This window comes from Heptranchias perlo, unplaced genomic scaffold (assembly GCF_035084215.1).
Source record: "Heptranchias perlo isolate sHepPer1 unplaced genomic scaffold, sHepPer1.hap1 HAP1_SCAFFOLD_47, whole genome shotgun sequence".
NCBI lineage: Eukaryota > Metazoa > Chordata > Chondrichthyes > Hexanchiformes > Hexanchidae > Heptranchias > Heptranchias perlo.
In genome coordinates this window covers 4,284,825-4,300,976 of record NW_027139484.1, presented here as the reverse complement: position 1 = coordinate 4,300,976, position 16,152 = coordinate 4,284,825, and the positions used below count along the sequence as shown (strand labels likewise).

At 55.9% G+C, this 16,152-nt stretch overlaps 1 protein-coding gene across 4 annotated transcripts in view; it reads right to left on the bottom strand.

Annotated features, from left to right (window-relative positions):
• Window positions 1-5,483: 5,483 nt before the first annotated feature.
• Window positions 5,484-16,152, bottom strand: part of LOC137313321 (NACHT, LRR and PYD domains-containing protein 3-like) — a 78,402-nt gene continuing 67,733 nt past the window's right edge. For all 4 annotated transcript variants that reach the window (XM_067979431.1, XM_067979429.1, XM_067979430.1 and 1 more), the window contains one exon: window positions 5,484-16,101. In XM_067979431.1, the coding sequence (XP_067835532.1) occupies window positions 16,014-16,101 (88 nt within the window). In that variant the 3' untranslated portion in view covers window positions 5,484-16,013. The remainder of the gene's footprint in view (window positions 16,102-16,152) is intronic.

Genomic DNA, 16,152 nt, shown 5'->3' with positions numbered 1-16,152 from the left:
TTCATATACATGATGTATATTATAAATTCAAGTTGTTGTTGTACTAGTAGTTGTTATGGTGGTGGTCTAAATAAAGAGATTGCCACTCTGTGGTCACTCTGAGGTGTCTGGGCGCTTTCTGGGATCACTTGTTGCACCCTGGGATCACTCTTGTGTGACCGTGTGCAATCCGGGATCCCTGGGTGCACTCTGCGATGAATCTGGATTGACAGCGTGCAATCTGGGATCTATATTTGCACTCTGGATCACTCCGGGGTGACTGGTTGCACTCTGGGATCCCTGGGTGCACTTTGGGAACACTCTGGGGCGACTCAGTGCACTCTGCGGCCAATGTGGGGTCACTGGGACATTCGGGGGTCACTGTCGGATTACTGAGGACACATTTTGTCCCAGTTGTCGGCCGTACTTGCCTCCATTTTGTACAAGGTGGCGGCCATACTTGCCGTTATGCTGGCTTTGTGTATATATATATATATATAGAAAATATGTATTTTAGGAATACAAGTTGTTGTTGTTGTTTTTGGTGGTCTAAATATAAAGACTGCCACTCTGGCATTAATCTGGGATGATTGGGTGCAGTCTGGGATCACTGGGTGCACTCTGGGACCCCTGGGAGCACTCCAGGATCACTCTGGGGTGACTGCGTGCAATGTCGGATAATTCTGGATTGACTGGATGCATTCTGGGTCACACAGTGCTGACTGGGTGCACTCTGTGTTCCCGCTGTGTAATCTGTGATCATTCTGGCTTGACTGGGTGCAGGCTTGCATCCCTGTGTGAACTCAGGGTTTACTCTGGGGTGACTGGGTGCGCTCTGTTGTACTGAGGGGACACTGGGAAATTCTGGGGTCACTGTGGTATCACTGGGGACATTCTGAGCGGTACTTGCAGGCATTTCGACAAGGATGGCTGCCGTACTCGCCGTTAATTTGACCAAGATGGCGGCAGTACTTTCGATTATTTTGTCCAAGATGGCCACTGCACTTGCCGCCATTTTATAGAAGATGTCTGCACTAATTGGCGCCATTTTGTCCAAGATGGCCGCCGTAATTGCCGCCATTTCGTCCAAGATGGCCGACGTACTTCCAGACAATTTGTCCAAGATGTCCGCCGTATTTGCAGCACCTTTGTGCAAGATGGCCGCCGTTCTTGCCGCCATTTCATCGAAGATGGTCACTGTAATTGCATCCATTTTGTCGAAGATGGCCGCCATACTTGCCGCCTGTTTGTCCAAGACGGCGACAGTATTTGCCGCCATTTTGTCCAAGATGGCCGCCGTACTTGCTGCCACTTTGTCCAAGATGGCCGCCGAACTTGCCGCCATTTTGTCCAATTTGGCCACTGCGCTTGCCGCCATTTTATAGAAGATATCTGCACTGCTTGGCGTCATTTCGACCAAGATGAATGCCGTACTTGCCGCCATTTTGTCCAAGATGGCCTCCATACTTGCTGCCTATTTTGTTCAAGATGGCCACCGTACTTGCCACCATTTTGTCAAAGATGGCCCCCGCACTTCCCTCAATTTTGTCAAAGATGGCTGCCGTACATGTTGCCATGCTGGCCTTGTTTAAATACAGGCATATGTTTATACAAAATAGTTATACGTATCATAGATACAAGTTTTTGTAGTAGTAGTTGTTATCGTAGTGGTCTAAATATAAAGACTGCCAATCTGGGATCAATCTGGGATGACGGCGTGCAATCTGGAATCTCTAGGTGCACTCTGGGATCACTCCGGGTTGACTGGGTGCACTCTGGGATCCCTGGATGCAATCTGAATTCAATCTGCGGTGACTCGGTGCACTCTGGGGTCACTGTGGGCTCACTGGGATATTCTGGGTTCACCGTCGGATCACTGAGGACACTCTGTGCGGTGCTTGCCACCATTGTGTCCAAGATAGCTGTGTACTTCCCTCCAATTTGTCCAAGATGGCTGCCGTAATACACACACACACATATATATATATATATATCATATATATATGAAACATGCAAATATAAATACAAGTTGTTGTTGTAGTAGTTGTGGTGGTGGTCACTCTGGGTTGACTGAGTGCAGTCTGGGATCACTGGGTGCAATCTGGAATCCATGGGCGCGCTCCAGCATCACTCTGAGTTGATTGCGTGCAATCTCGGATAATTCTGGATTGACTGGATGCGTTCTGGTTCACACAGTGCTGACTGGGATCATTCTGGATTCACTGGACACACATTGGGTGCACTCTGGGTTCCCTGCGTGCAATCTGGGATCACTCTCGCTTGACTCTTTGCACTCTGGGATCCCTGTGTGAAATCAGGGATCACTCTGGGGTGACTGGGTGCACTCTGGTGTACTCTAGGGGTCATTGGGACATTTTGGATTCACTGAGGAATCACTTGGGGACACTGTGCTCAGTATTTGCCAACATTTTGTCCATCATGGCTGCCTATATGCCGCCGTTTTGTCCAAAATGGCTGACGTACTTGCTGACCTCTTGTCCAAGATGACGGCCATAATTGCCGCGGTTTTGTCCAAGATGGCGGCCGTGCTAGGAGGCATTTTCTCGCAGATGGCCACTGTAAATGGCGCCACATTGTCCAAGATGGCCAGCATATTTTCTGCTATTTTGTACAAGATGGCTGCCGTTCTTGCCGTCATTTTTTTGTAGTTGGCGGCTGTACTTGCCCCCATTCTCTCCAAGATGGCAACGTACTTGCGGCCATTTTGTCAAAGATGGCCGCCGTACTTGCCGGCTTTTTGTCCCAGACGGCCACACTATTTGCGGCCATTTTGTCCGAGATAGCCACTTTAATTGCATCCATTTTGTCCAAGATGGCTGCAGTATATGCCGCAATTTTGTCCAAGTTGGCCGACGAACTTGCCACCATATCGTCCAACATGGCCCGCCATACTTTCGGACATTTTGTACAAATGGCCACTGTAATTGCCGCCATTTTGTGCAGGATGGCCGCCGTATTTGTCACCGTTTTGTCCAAGTTGGCAGCCTTACCTGCCGCCATGTTGTCTAAGATGGCCGCCGTACTTGCCGCCATTGTGTCCAAGTTGTCCGTTATACTTGAGGCCATTTTGTCTAAAATGTCCACGTACTTGCTGCTATGTTGTCCAACCGAGCAGCCGTTCTTGCCGTCATTTTGTGAAAGATGGCCGCCGTACTTGCAGCAATTTTGTCCAACATGGCCGCTGTACTTTCTGCCATTTTGGACAAGATGGCCGACGTACTTGCCACCAATTTTTCGAAGATGGCCACCATATTTGCGACTATTTCGTCCAAGATCGTGCCATTCTTGCCGCCATTTTTTCGAAAATGGCCGCTGTACATGCGGCCATTTTGTCCTAGGCGGCTGCCGGACATACCGTAATTTTGTCCAAGATGGCCTGCATACTTACAGCCATTTTGTCCAAGATGGCCGCCGTACTTGCTGCCAATTTATGCAAGATAGCTACTGTACTTGCTGCTCTTTTGCACAAAATGGCTGCCGTTTTCGCCGCCATTTTGTCCAAAAATGCCCGCCGTACTTGTCTCCATTTTGTCCTAGATGGCCGCCATACTTGCGTCTAATTTGTCCAAGATGGCTGCCGTTCTTGCCGCCATTATTTCGAAGATGGCCACTGCACTTGCGTCCATTTTGTCCAAGACGGCTGCCGTACATGCCACCATTTTTTGCAGGGTGGCAGCCACACTTGCGGTCACTTTGTCCATTGTGGCCACCATACTTGCGTCAATTTTGTCCAAGGTGGTTGCTGTGATTGCCGCCATTTTATCCAAGATGGCTGCCATTCTTGCCGCCATGTTGGCCGTGTGTAAATATACATATATATATCATATATATATACAATAAATACAAGTTGTTGTAGTAGTAGTGGTTGTGGTGTTAGTCAAAATATAAAGACTGCCAAACTGGGATCAATCTGGGGTGACTGGCTGCACTCAGGAATCCCTGGCTGCACTCTGGGATCACTCGGGGTGCAATCTGGGATCCCTGGATATACTCTGCGATCAGTCTCGGGTGACTGGTTGCACTCTGGGATCACTCGGTGCACTCTGAATTCACTCTGGTGTCACTGGGACCACTGTGATATCACTGGGGACAATCTGCGCGGTACTTGCTGCCATTTCGAACAAGATGACTGCCGTACTCGCCGCTGATTTGTCCAAGATGGCTTCGGTACTTTGGGGCAATTTTGACCAAGGTGACCACCATAACCAATACAACTTGTTGTTGTTGTATTTGCAGTTGTTGCGGTGCTCGAAATATAAAGACGACAACTCTGGGATCACTCAGGGGTGACCGATGCCACCCCCAGAGGGGTCCAACCAAGGCCTTCTTCTCTGGAGGGGACTGACGGAGGCCAACGTCAGAGCGGCTGACTGACACCTCCCCCAGAGGGGACCGACCAAGCCCTCCCGCAAAGGGGACTAACCGAAGCCTCCTCTCCAGAGTGGACTCGAGTCCGCCCCCAGAGGGGACTGACTGAGGCCTCCTGCAGAGGGGACCGACCAAAGACTTCTCCAGGGGTGACGAAATGAGGCCTCCTGCCAGACCTCCTCCACAAGTTGCACCCAAACAGGGCCCACGTGAGTTCGTTCTGTTTATTGCCCTGGGGTTAAATTTCCTCTCTGGGCCCTGGTTTTGGGGCCTCGGTTTAACATGTTCCTGTTTGATTGTGACCGTTGTGATTTAATCAGGTTAAAGACTGGGGTTAAAGTAGCCCGGCCTGCAATGTTATACAAACACGTTAACCCAGTGTGAGACAAATAGGGGCTGAGAGGAGATTAACGTCTGAAACATGAACCCCTGTACGGGCTTCGAGGGTTTGTTATAATTTCAAAATGATGCTTGTGTTTCAGGGAGATGCGATAACTTTGAGGGGACAGAGCGGTCATTTGAGGGGTTTTGATGGAGTAAATAAGGAGAAACTGTTTCCAGTGGCAGGGGGTCGGTAACCAGAGGACAGAGATTCAAAATAATTGTCAAAAGAGCCAGAGGTGACATGAGGAAGGATTTTTTTATTATGCAGCGAGTTGTAATGATCTGCAATTCACTGCCTGAAAGGGAGGTGGAAGCAGATTCAATGGTAACTTTCAAAAGGGAATTAGATAATTCCTGGAAAAGGAAAACTGGGTTGGCCACGGGGAAAGATCAGCGTAATGGGACTATCTGGTTAGCTTTTAAAAAGTGCCGACACCGGAAAGATGGGCCGAATGTCTTCCTTTTGTGATGTTTCATTCTGTGATTTTGCGGCAGGCTCACGTTGATCATTTTGGGGCAGTTGCATGGCGGCCATTTTAAGTTGCATGTCGCGAGGCCATTTTGTGGGGTCCCAGCTGAGCTCATTTGCTCACAGTCCGTCTCATCATTTTGTGTGAACTGCATATCCAGCCTCCCGAGTAAGACCCCCCCCCCCCCCCCACAACACACACACACAGAGTTCACTGGACCAAACAGTCACATCTGCAATGCCGCTTGGAGGAGGAGGGATGTAATTTCAATGATCTTTTATTCAATGATTTACGACACTAACACCATTTTTTAAAAAAATAACAAGACCAGGCCTGAGCTGAACTAAGCGGTGGAGTTTTATGAACACAGCACACAGACAACAACTTACATTTATATTGCACCTTTATGGGAGTAAAACATCTGAGGGCGCTTCACAGGAGCGAATCCTATTACACCGAGCAACCCAAGGAGGTCATGGACAAGTGTGAAAAACCTTGGTGAAAGAGGTAGGTTTTAAGGTGCGTCTCAAAGGAAGAGAGGGACATGGAGAGGTTTAGGGAGGGTATTCCAGAGCTGAGGGCCCAGGCAGCTGAAGGCACGGCCATCAATGGTGGAGCAATGGCAGTGGGAGATGTGCCAGAGGCCAGAATTGGAGGAAAGGGGAGGATTTGTCGGGACACTTGTTGCAGAGTCCGAATCCTCACTGGAAGAGACACACATTGTGCATTAGGAAACAAGTTACCTTGGCCCCTCCTGTCTGTACATTGAACAAATGTCCCACTGCAGCGCACACTGAGCCCCACCCTGGGCCCTTCCTGGCTGTTCATTCACCCAGTTTCCCACTGCAGCCGAGACTGAGCCTCAACCTGGACCCTTCCTGTCTGTACATTGACAGTGTCCCACTGCAGCCCAGACTGAGACCCACCCTGGGCGTATCCTGTCTGTGCATTGACTCAGTGTCCCACTGCAGCCCAGACTGAGCCCCACACTGGGCCCTTCCAGTCTGTGCACTGACCCAGTGTCCCACTGCAGCCCAGACGAAGCCCACCCTGGGCCCTTCCTGTCTGTACATTGACCCAGTGTCCCACTGCAGCCCAGACTGAGCCCCACCCTGGGCCCTTCCTGTCTGTGCACTGACCCAGTGTCCCACTGCAGCCCAGACTAAGCCCACCCTGGGCCCTTCCTGTCTGTACATTGACCCAGTGTCCCACTGCAGCCCAGACTGAGCCCCACCCTGGGACGTTCCTGTCTGTATTTGACCCAGTGTCCCACTGCAGCCCAGACTGAGCCCCACCCTGGTCCCTTCCTGTCTGTACATTGACCCAGTGTCCCACTGCAGCCCAGACTGAGCCCCACCCTTGGCCCTTCCTGTCTGTACATTGACCCAGTGTCCCACTGCAGCCCAGACTGAGCTCCACCCTGGGACCTTCCTGTCTGTTCATTCACCCAGTTTCCCACTGCAGCCCAGACTGAGCCTCACCCTGGACACTTCCTGTCTGGACATTGAACAGTGTACCACTGCAGCCCAGACTGAGCCCCACCCTGGGCGTATCCTGTCTGTACATTGACTCAGTGTCCCACTGCAGCCCAGACTGAGCCCCACCCTGGGCGTATCCTGTCTGTGCATTGACTCAGTGTCCCACTGCAGCCCAGACTGAGCCCCACACTGGGCCCTTCCTGTCTGTACTTAGACCCAGTGTCCCACTGCAGCCCAGACTGAGCCCAACCCAGGGAACTTCCTGTCTGTTCATTTACGCAGTGTCGCACTGTAGCCCAGAGAACGCCACACCCTGGGGCCTTCCTGCCTGCACATTGACCCAATGTCCCACTGCAGCACAGACTGAGCCCCACCCTGGGTCATTCCTGTCTGTACACTAACCCAGTGTCCCACTGCAGCCCTGAGTGAGCCCGACCCTGGGCCCTTCCTGCCTGTACATTGACCGAGTGTCCCACTGCAGCCGAGACCAAGCCCCACCCTGGGACCTTCCTGTCTGTTCATTCACCCAGTTTTCCACTGCAGCCCAGACTGAGCCTCACACTGGACACTTCCTGTCCGTACATTGAACAGTGTCCCACTGCAGCCCAGACTGAGCCCCACACTGAGCCCTTCCTGTCTGTACTTTGAAAGAGTGTCCTACAGCAGCCCAGACTGAGCCCCACCCTGGACCATTCCAGTCTGTACATTGACCCAATGTCCCACTGCAGCCCAGAATGAGCCCCACCCTGGTCCCTTTCAGTCTGTACATTGACCCAGTGTCCCACTGCAGCCCAGACTGAGCCCCACCCTGGGCGTCTCCTGTCTGTGCATTGACCCAGTGTCCCACTGCAGCCCAGACTGAGCCCCACCCTGGGTCCTTCCTGTCTGTTCATTCATCCTGTGTCCCACTGCAGCCCAGACTGAGCCCCACCCTGGGCCCTTTCTGTCTGTACATTGACCCAGTGTCTCACTGCAGCCCACACTGAGCCCCACCCTGTGTCCTTCCTGTCTGTTCATTCACCTTGTGTCCCACTGCAGCCCCGTCCGTGCCCCACACTGAGCCCTTCATGTCTGCACATTGACCCAGTGACCCACTGCAGCCCAGACTGAGCACCACCCTGGGCCCTTCCTCTCTGTACATTGACTCAGTGTCCCACTGCAGCCCAGGCTGAGCCCCACCCTGGGCCCTTCCTGTCTGTACATTGACCCAGTGCCCCACTGCAGCCCAGACTGAGCCCCACCCTGGGCGCTTCCTGTCTCCACATTGACCCAGTTTCAGACTGCAGCCCAGACTGAGCCCCACCTTGGGCCCTTCCTGTCTTTCATTGACCCAGTGTCCCACTACAGCCCAGACCGAGCCCCACCCTGGTCGTCTCCTGTCTGTGCATTGACCCAGTGTCCCACTGCAGCCCAGACTGAGCCCCATCCTGGGTCCTTCCTGTCTGTTCATTCATCCTGTGTCCCACTGCAGCCCAGACTGAGCCCCATCCTGGGCCCTTTCTGTCTGTACATTGACCCAGTGTCCCACTGCAGCCCAGACTGAGCCCCACCCTGTGTCCTTCCTGTCTGTTCATTCACCCTGTGTCCCACTGCAGCCCCGTCCGTGCCCCACACTGAGCCCTTCATGTCTGCACATTGACCCAGTGTCCCACTGCAGCCCAGACTGAGCACCACCCTGGGCCCTTCCTGTCTGTACATTGACCCAGTGTCCCACTGCAGCCCAGACTGAGCCCCACCCTGGGCCCTTCCTGTCTGTACATTGATCCAGTGCCCCACTGCAGCCCAGACTGAGCCCCACCCTGGGCGCTTCCTGTCTCCACATTGACCCAGTTTCCGACTGCAGCCCAGACTGAGACCCACCTTGGGCTCTTCCTGTCTTTCATTGACCAGTGTCCCAATGCAGCCCAGACTGAGCCCCACCCTGGGCCCTTCCTGTCTGTACATTGACCCAGTGTCCCACTGCAGCTCAGACTGAGCCCCATCCTGGGCCCTTCCTGTCTGTACATTGACCCAGTGTCCCACTGCAGCCCAGACTGAGCCCCACCCTGGCCCCTTCCTGTCTGCACATTGACCCAGTGTCCCACTGCAGCCCAGACCCAGCCCCACCCTGGGCCCTTTCTGTCCGTACATTGACACAGTGTCCCACAGCAGCCCAGACTGAGCACCACCCTGGGCCCTTCCTGTCTGTACATTGACCCAGTGTCCCACTGCAGGCCAGACTGATCTCCACCTTGGGCCCTTCCTGTCTGTACATTGACCCCGTGCCCCACTGCAGCCCAGACTGAGCCCCACCCTGGGGCCTTTCTGTCTGTACATTGACCCAGTGTCACACTGCAGCCCAGACTGAGCCCCACCCTGTGTCCTTCCTGTCTGTTCATTCATCCTGTGTCCCACTGCAGCCCCGACCGTGCCCCACACTGAGCCCTTCCTGTCTGCACATTGACCCAGTGTCCCACTGCAGCCCAGACGAAGCCCACCCTGGGCCCTTCCTGTCTGTACATTGACCCAGTGTCCCACTGCAGCCCAGACTGAGCCCCACCCTGGGCCCTTCCTGTCTGTGCACTGACCCAGTGTCCCACTGCAGCCCAGACTAAGCCCACCCTGGGCCCTTCCTGTCTGTACATTGACCCAGTGTCCCACTGCAGCCCAGACTGAGCCCCACCCTGGGACGTTCCTGTCTGTATTTGACCCAGTGTCCCACTGCAGCCCAGACTGAGCCCCACCCTGGTCCCTTCCTGTCTGTACATTGACCCAGTGTCCCACTGCAGCCCAGACTGAGCCCCACCCTGGTCCCTTCCTGTCTGTACATTGACCCAGTGTCCCACTGCAGCCCAGACTGAGCCCCACCCTTGGCCCTTCCTGTCTGTACATTGACCCAGTGTCCCACTGCAGCCCAGACTGAGCTCCACCCTGGGACCTTCCTGTCTGTTCATTCACCCAGTTTCCCACTGCAGCCCAGACTGAGCCTCACCCTGGACACTTCCTGTCTGGACATTGAACAGTGTACCACTGCAGCCCAGACTGAGCCCCACCCTGGGCGTATCCTGTCTGTACATTGACTCAGTGTCCCACTGCAGCCCAGACTGAGCCCCACCCTGGGCGTATCCTGTCTGTGCATTGACTCAGTGTCCCACTGCAGCCCAGACTGAGCCCCACACTGGGCCCTTCCTGTCTGTACTTAGACCCAGTGTCCCACTGCAGCCCAGACTGAGCCCAACCCAGGGAACTTCCTGTCTGTTCATTTACGCAGTGTCGCACTGTAGCCCAGAGAACGCCACACCCTGGGGCCTTCCTGCCTGCACATTGACCCAATGTCCCACTGCAGCACAGACTGAGCCCCACCCTGGGTCATTCCTGTCTGTACACTAACCCAGTGTCCCACTGCAGCCCTGAGTGAGCCCGACCCTGGGCCCTTCCTGCCTGTACATTGACCGAGTGTCCCACTGCAGCCGAGACCAAGCCCCACCCTGGGACCTTCCTGTCTGTTCATTCACCCAGTTTTCCACTGCAGCCCAGACTGAGCCTCACACTGGACACTTCCTGTCCGTACATTGAACAGTGTCCCACTGCAGCCCAGACTGAGCCCCACACTGAGCCCTTCCTGTCTGTACTTTGAAACAGTGTCCTACAGCAGCCCAGACTGAGCCCCACCCTGGACCATTCCAGTCTGTACATTGACCCAATGTCCCACTGCAGCCCAGAATGAGCCCCACCCTGGTCCCTTTCAGTCTGTACATTGACCCAGTGTCCCACTGCAGCCCAGACTGAGCCCCACCCTGGGCGTCTCCTGTCTGTGCATTGACCCAGTGTCCCACTGCAGCCCAGACTGAGCCCCACCCTGGGTCCTTCCTGTCTGTTCATTCATCCTGTGTCCCACTGCAGCCCAGACTGAGCCCCACCCTGGGCCCTTTCTGTCTGTACATTGACCCAGTGTCTCACTGCAGCCCACACTGAGCCCCACCCTGTGTCCTTCCTGTCTGTTCATTCACCTTGTGTCCCACTGCAGCCCCGTCCGTGCCCCACACTGAGCCCTTCATGTCTGCACATTGACCCAGTGACCCACTGCAGCCCAGACTGAGCACCACCCTGGGCCCTTCCTCTCTGTACATTGACTCAGTGTCCCACTGCAGCCCAGGCTGAGCCCCACCCTGGGCCCTTCCTGTCTGTACATTGACCCAGTGCCCCACTGCAGCCCAGACTGAGCCCCACCCTGGGCGCTTCCTGTCTCCACATTGACCCAGTTTCAGACTGCAGCCCAGACTGAGCCCCACCTTGGGCCCTTCCTGTCTTTCATTGACCCAGTGTCCCACTACAGCCCAGACCGAGCCCCACCCTGGTCGTCTCCTGTCTGTGCATTGACCCAGTGTCCCACTGCAGCCCAGACTGAGCCCCATCCTGGGTCCTTCCTGTCTGTTCATTCATCCTGTGTCCCACTGCAGCCCAGACTGAGCCCCATCCTGGGCCCTTTCTGTCTGTACATTGACCCAGTGTCCCACTGCAGCCCAGACTGAGCCCCACCCTGTGTCCTTCCTGTCTGTTCATTCACCCTGTGTCCCACTGCAGCCCCGTCCGTGCCCCACACTGAGCCCTTCATGTCTGCACATTGACCCAGTGTCCCACTGCAGCCCAGACTGAGCACCACCCTGGGCCCTTCCTGTCTGTACATTGACCCAGTGTCCCACTGCAGCCCAGACTGAGCCCCACCCTGGGCCCTTCCTGTCTGTACATTGATCCAGTGCCCCACTGCAGCCCAGACTGAGCCCCACCCTGGGCGCTTCCTGTCTCCACATTGACCCAGTTTCCGACTGCAGCCCAGACTGAGACCCACCTTGGGCTCTTCCTGTCTTTCATTGACCAGTGTCCCAATGCAGCCCAGACTGAGCCCCACCCTGGGCCCTTCCTGTCTGTACATTGACCCAGTGTCCCACTGCAGCTCAGACTGAGCCCCATCCTGGGCCCTTCCTGTCTGTACATTGACCCAGTGTCCCACTGCAGCCCAGACTGAGCCCCACCCTGGCCCCTTCCTGTCTGCACATTGACCCAGTGTCCCACTGCAGCCCAGACCCAGCCCCACCCTGGGCCCTTTCTGTCCGTACATTGACCCAGTGTCCCACAGCAGCCCAGACTGAGCACCACCCTGGGCCCTTCCTGTCTGTACATTGACCCAGTGTCCCACTGCAGGCCAGACTGATCTCCACCTTGGGCCCTTCCTGTCTGTACATTGACCCCGTGCCCCACTGCAGCCCAGACTGAGCCCCACCCTGGGGCCTTTCTGTCTGTACATTGACCCAGTGTCACACTGCAGCCCAGACTGAGCCCCACCCTGTGTCCTTCCTGTCTGTTCATTCATCCTGTGTCCCACTGCAGCCCCGACCGTGCCCCACACTGAGCCCTTCCTGTCTGCACATTGACCCAGTGTCCCACTGCAGCCCAGACGAAGCCCACCCTGGGCCCTTCCTGTCTGTACATTGACCCAGTGTCCCACTGCAGCCCAGACTGAGCCCCACCCTGGGCCCTTCCTGTCTGTGCACTGACCCAGTGTCCCACTGCAGCCCAGACTAAGCCCACCCTGGGCCCTTCCTGTCTGTACATTGACCCAGTGTCCCACTGCAGCCCAGACTGAGCCCCACCCTGGGACGTTCCTGTCTGTATTTGACCCAGTGTCCCACTGCAGCCCAGACTGAGCCCCACCCTGGTCCCTTCCTGTCTGTACATTGACCCAGTGTCCCACTGCAGCCCAGACTGAGCCCCACCCTGGTCCCTTCCTGTCTGTACATTGACCCAGTGTCCCACTGCAGCCCAGACTGAGCCCCACCCTTGGCCCTTCCTGTCTGTACATTGACCCAGTGTCCCACTGCAGCCCAGACTGAGCTCCACCCTGGGACCTTCCTGTCTGTTCATTCACCCAGTTTCCCACTGCAGCCCAGACTGAGCCTCACCCTGGACACTTCCTGTCTGGACATTGAACAGTGTACCACTGCAGCCCAGACTGAGCCCCACCCTGGGCGTATCCTGTCTGTACATTGACTCAGTGTCCCACTGCAGCCCAGACTGAGCCCCACCCTGGGCGTATCCTGTCTGTGCATTGACTCAGTGTCCCACTGCAGCCCAGACTGAGCCCCACACTGGGCCCTTCCTGTCTGTACTTAGACCCAGTGTCCCACTGCAGCCCAGACTGAGCCCAACCCAGGGAACTTCCTGTCTGTTCATTTACGCAGTGTCGCACTGTAGCCCAGAGAACGCCACACCCTGGGGCCTTCCTGCCTGCACATTGACCCAATGTCCCACTGCAGCACAGACTGAGCCCCACCCTGGGTCATTCCTGTCTGTACACTAACCCAGTGTCCCACTGCAGCCCTGAGTGAGCCCGACCCTGGGCCCTTCCTGCCTGTACATTGACCGAGTGTCCCACTGCAGCCGAGACCAAGCCCCACCCTGGGACCTTCCTGTCTGTTCATTCACCCAGTTTTCCACTGCAGCCCAGACTGAGCCTCACACTGGACACTTCCTGTCCGTACATTGAACAGTGTCCCACTGCAGCCCAGACTGAGCCCCACACTGAGCCCTTCCTGTCTGTACTTTGAAACAGTGTCCTACAGCAGCCCAGACTGAGCCCCACACTGGACCATTCCAGTCTGTACATTGACCCAATGTCCCACTGCAGCCCAGAATGAGCCCCACCCTGGTCCCTTTCAGTCTGTACATTGACCCAGTGTCCCACTGCAGCCCAGACTGAGCCCCACCCTGGGCGTCTCCTGTCTGTGCATTGACCCAGTGTCCCACTGCAGCCCAGACTGAGCCCCACCCTGGGTCCTTCCTGTCTGTTCATTCATCCTGTGTCCCACTGCAGCCCAGACTGAGCCCCACCCTGGGCCCTTTCTGTCTGTACATTGACCCAGTGTCTCACTGCAGCCCACACTGAGCCCCACCCTGTGTCCTTCCTGTCTGTTCATTCACCTTGTGTCCCACTGCAGCCCCGTCCGTGCCCCACACTGAGCCCTTCATGTCTGCACATTGACCCAGTGACCCACTGCAGCCCAGACTGAGCACCACCCTGGGCCCTTCCTCTCTGTACATTGACTCAGTGTCCCACTGCAGCCCAGGCTGAGCCCCACCCTGGGCCCTTCCTGTCTGTACATTGACCCAGTGCCCCACTGCAGCCCAGACTGAGCCCCACCCTGGGCGCTTCCTGTCTCCACATTGACCCAGTTTCAGACTGCAGCCCAGACTGAGCCCCACCTTGGGCCCTTCCTGTCTTTCATTGACCCAGTGTCCCACTACAGCCCAGACCGAGCCCCACCCTGGTCGTCTCCTGTCTGTGCATTGACCCAGTGTCCCACTGCAGCCCAGACTGAGCCCCATCCTGGGTCCTTCCTGTCTGTTCATTCATCCTGTGTCCCACTGCAGCCCAGACTGAGCCCCATCCTGGGCCCTTTCTGTCTGTACATTGACCCAGTGTCCCACTGCAGCCCAGACTGAGCCCCACCCTGTGTCCTTCCTGTCTGTTCATTCACCCTGTGTCCCACTGCAGCCCCGTCCGTGCCCCACACTGAGCCCTTCATGTCTGCACATTGACCCAGTGTCCCACTGCAGCCCAGACTGAGCACCACCCTGGGCCCTTCCTGTCTGTACATTGACCCAGTGTCCCACTGCAGCCCAGACTGAGCCCCACCCTGGGCCCTTCCTGTCTGTACATTGATCCAGTGCCCCACTGCAGCCCAGACTGAGCCCCACCCTGGGCGCTTCCTGTCTCCACATTGACCCAGTTTCCGACTGCAGCCCAGACTGAGACCCACCTTGGGCTCTTCCTGTCTTTCATTGACCAGTGTCCCAATGCAGCCCAGACTGAGCCCCACCCTGGGCCCTTCCTGTCTGTACATTGACCCAGTGTCCCACTGCAGCTCAGACTGAGCCCCATCCTGGGCCCTTCCTGTCTGTACATTGACCCAGTGTCCCACTGCAGCCCAGACTGAGCCCCACCCTGGCCCCTTCCTGTCTGCACATTGACCCAGTGTCCCACTGCAGCCCAGACCCAGCCCCACCCTGGGCCCTTTCTGTCCGTACATTGACCCAGTGTCCCACAGCAGCCCAGACTGAGCACCACCCTGGGCCCTTCCTGTCTGTACATTGACCCAGTGTCCCACTGCAGGCCAGACTGATCTCCACCTTGGGCCCTTCCTGTCTGTACATTGACCCCGTGCCCCACTGCAGCCCAGACTGAGCCCCACCCTGGGGCCTTTCTGTCTGTACATTGACCCAGTGTCACACTGCAGCCCAGACTGAGCCCCACCCTGTGTCCTTCCTGTCTGTTCATTCATCCTGTGTCCCACTGCAGCCCCGACCGTGCCCCACACTGAGCCCTTCCTGTCTGCACATTGACCCAGTGTCCCACTGCAGCCCAGACCCAGCCCCACCCTGGGCCCTTTCTGTCTGTACATTGACCCAGTGTCCCACTGCAGCCCAGACTGAGCACCACCCTGGGCCCTTCCTGACTGTACATTGACCCAGTGTCTCACTGCAGCCCAGACTGAGCCCCACCCTGGGCCCTTCCTGTCTGTACATTGACCCAGTGTCCCACTGCAGCCCAGAATGAGCCCCACCCTGGGCCCTTGCTGTCTGTACATTGACCCAGTGTCTCACTGCAGCCTGGAATGAGCCCCAACCTGGGCCCTTCCTGTCTGTACATTGACCCAGTGTCCCACTGCAGCCCAGATTGAGCCCCACCCTGGGCCCTTCCTGTCTGGACATTGACCCCGTGTCCCACTGCAACCCAGACTGTGCCCCACCCTGGGCCCTTCCTGTCTGTACATTGACCCAGTGTCCCACTGCATCCCAGACTGAGACCCACCCTGGTCCCTTCCTGTCTGTACATTGACCCAGTGTCCCACTGCAGCCCAGACTGAGCCCCACACTGGGCCCTTCCTGTCTGTACATTGACCCAGTGCCCCATTGGGGACCATCCAGCCCCGGATATCCTGCAGAATCAGCGCTGTGGGACCGGGTGACTGAGTCTCGTGACCCTGTCGCTGGGCCTCTGACGTCACAATGGGAGACGACGCTCGCTCAGCTCGAGCTGGAAACCGTTAAAGGGCCGTTTGGATTTCAACCTGGAGCGCGGCCGGTTAAAGGGGAGGGACAGAGAATCGGCCAAAAATATTCATATATTGAGACCAGGAATGGCAATAAATTGAAATGTTCATATCATGAGACCAGTAATGGTAATAAATTGAAATGTTCATATAATGAGACCAGGAATGGTTATAAATTGAAATGTTCATATAATGAGACCAGGAATGGTTATAAATTGAAATATTCACACTTTCACACTCAGTCCGGGTCTGGATTCCCGCAGTGACTCCAGGTGTCTCTTTCCGTTTGGACTGAACTGATTCCCCCACAGCCTGAAATAGATTAAAGATTAAACAGGAAATAAACAGATTGAACAACAGTGT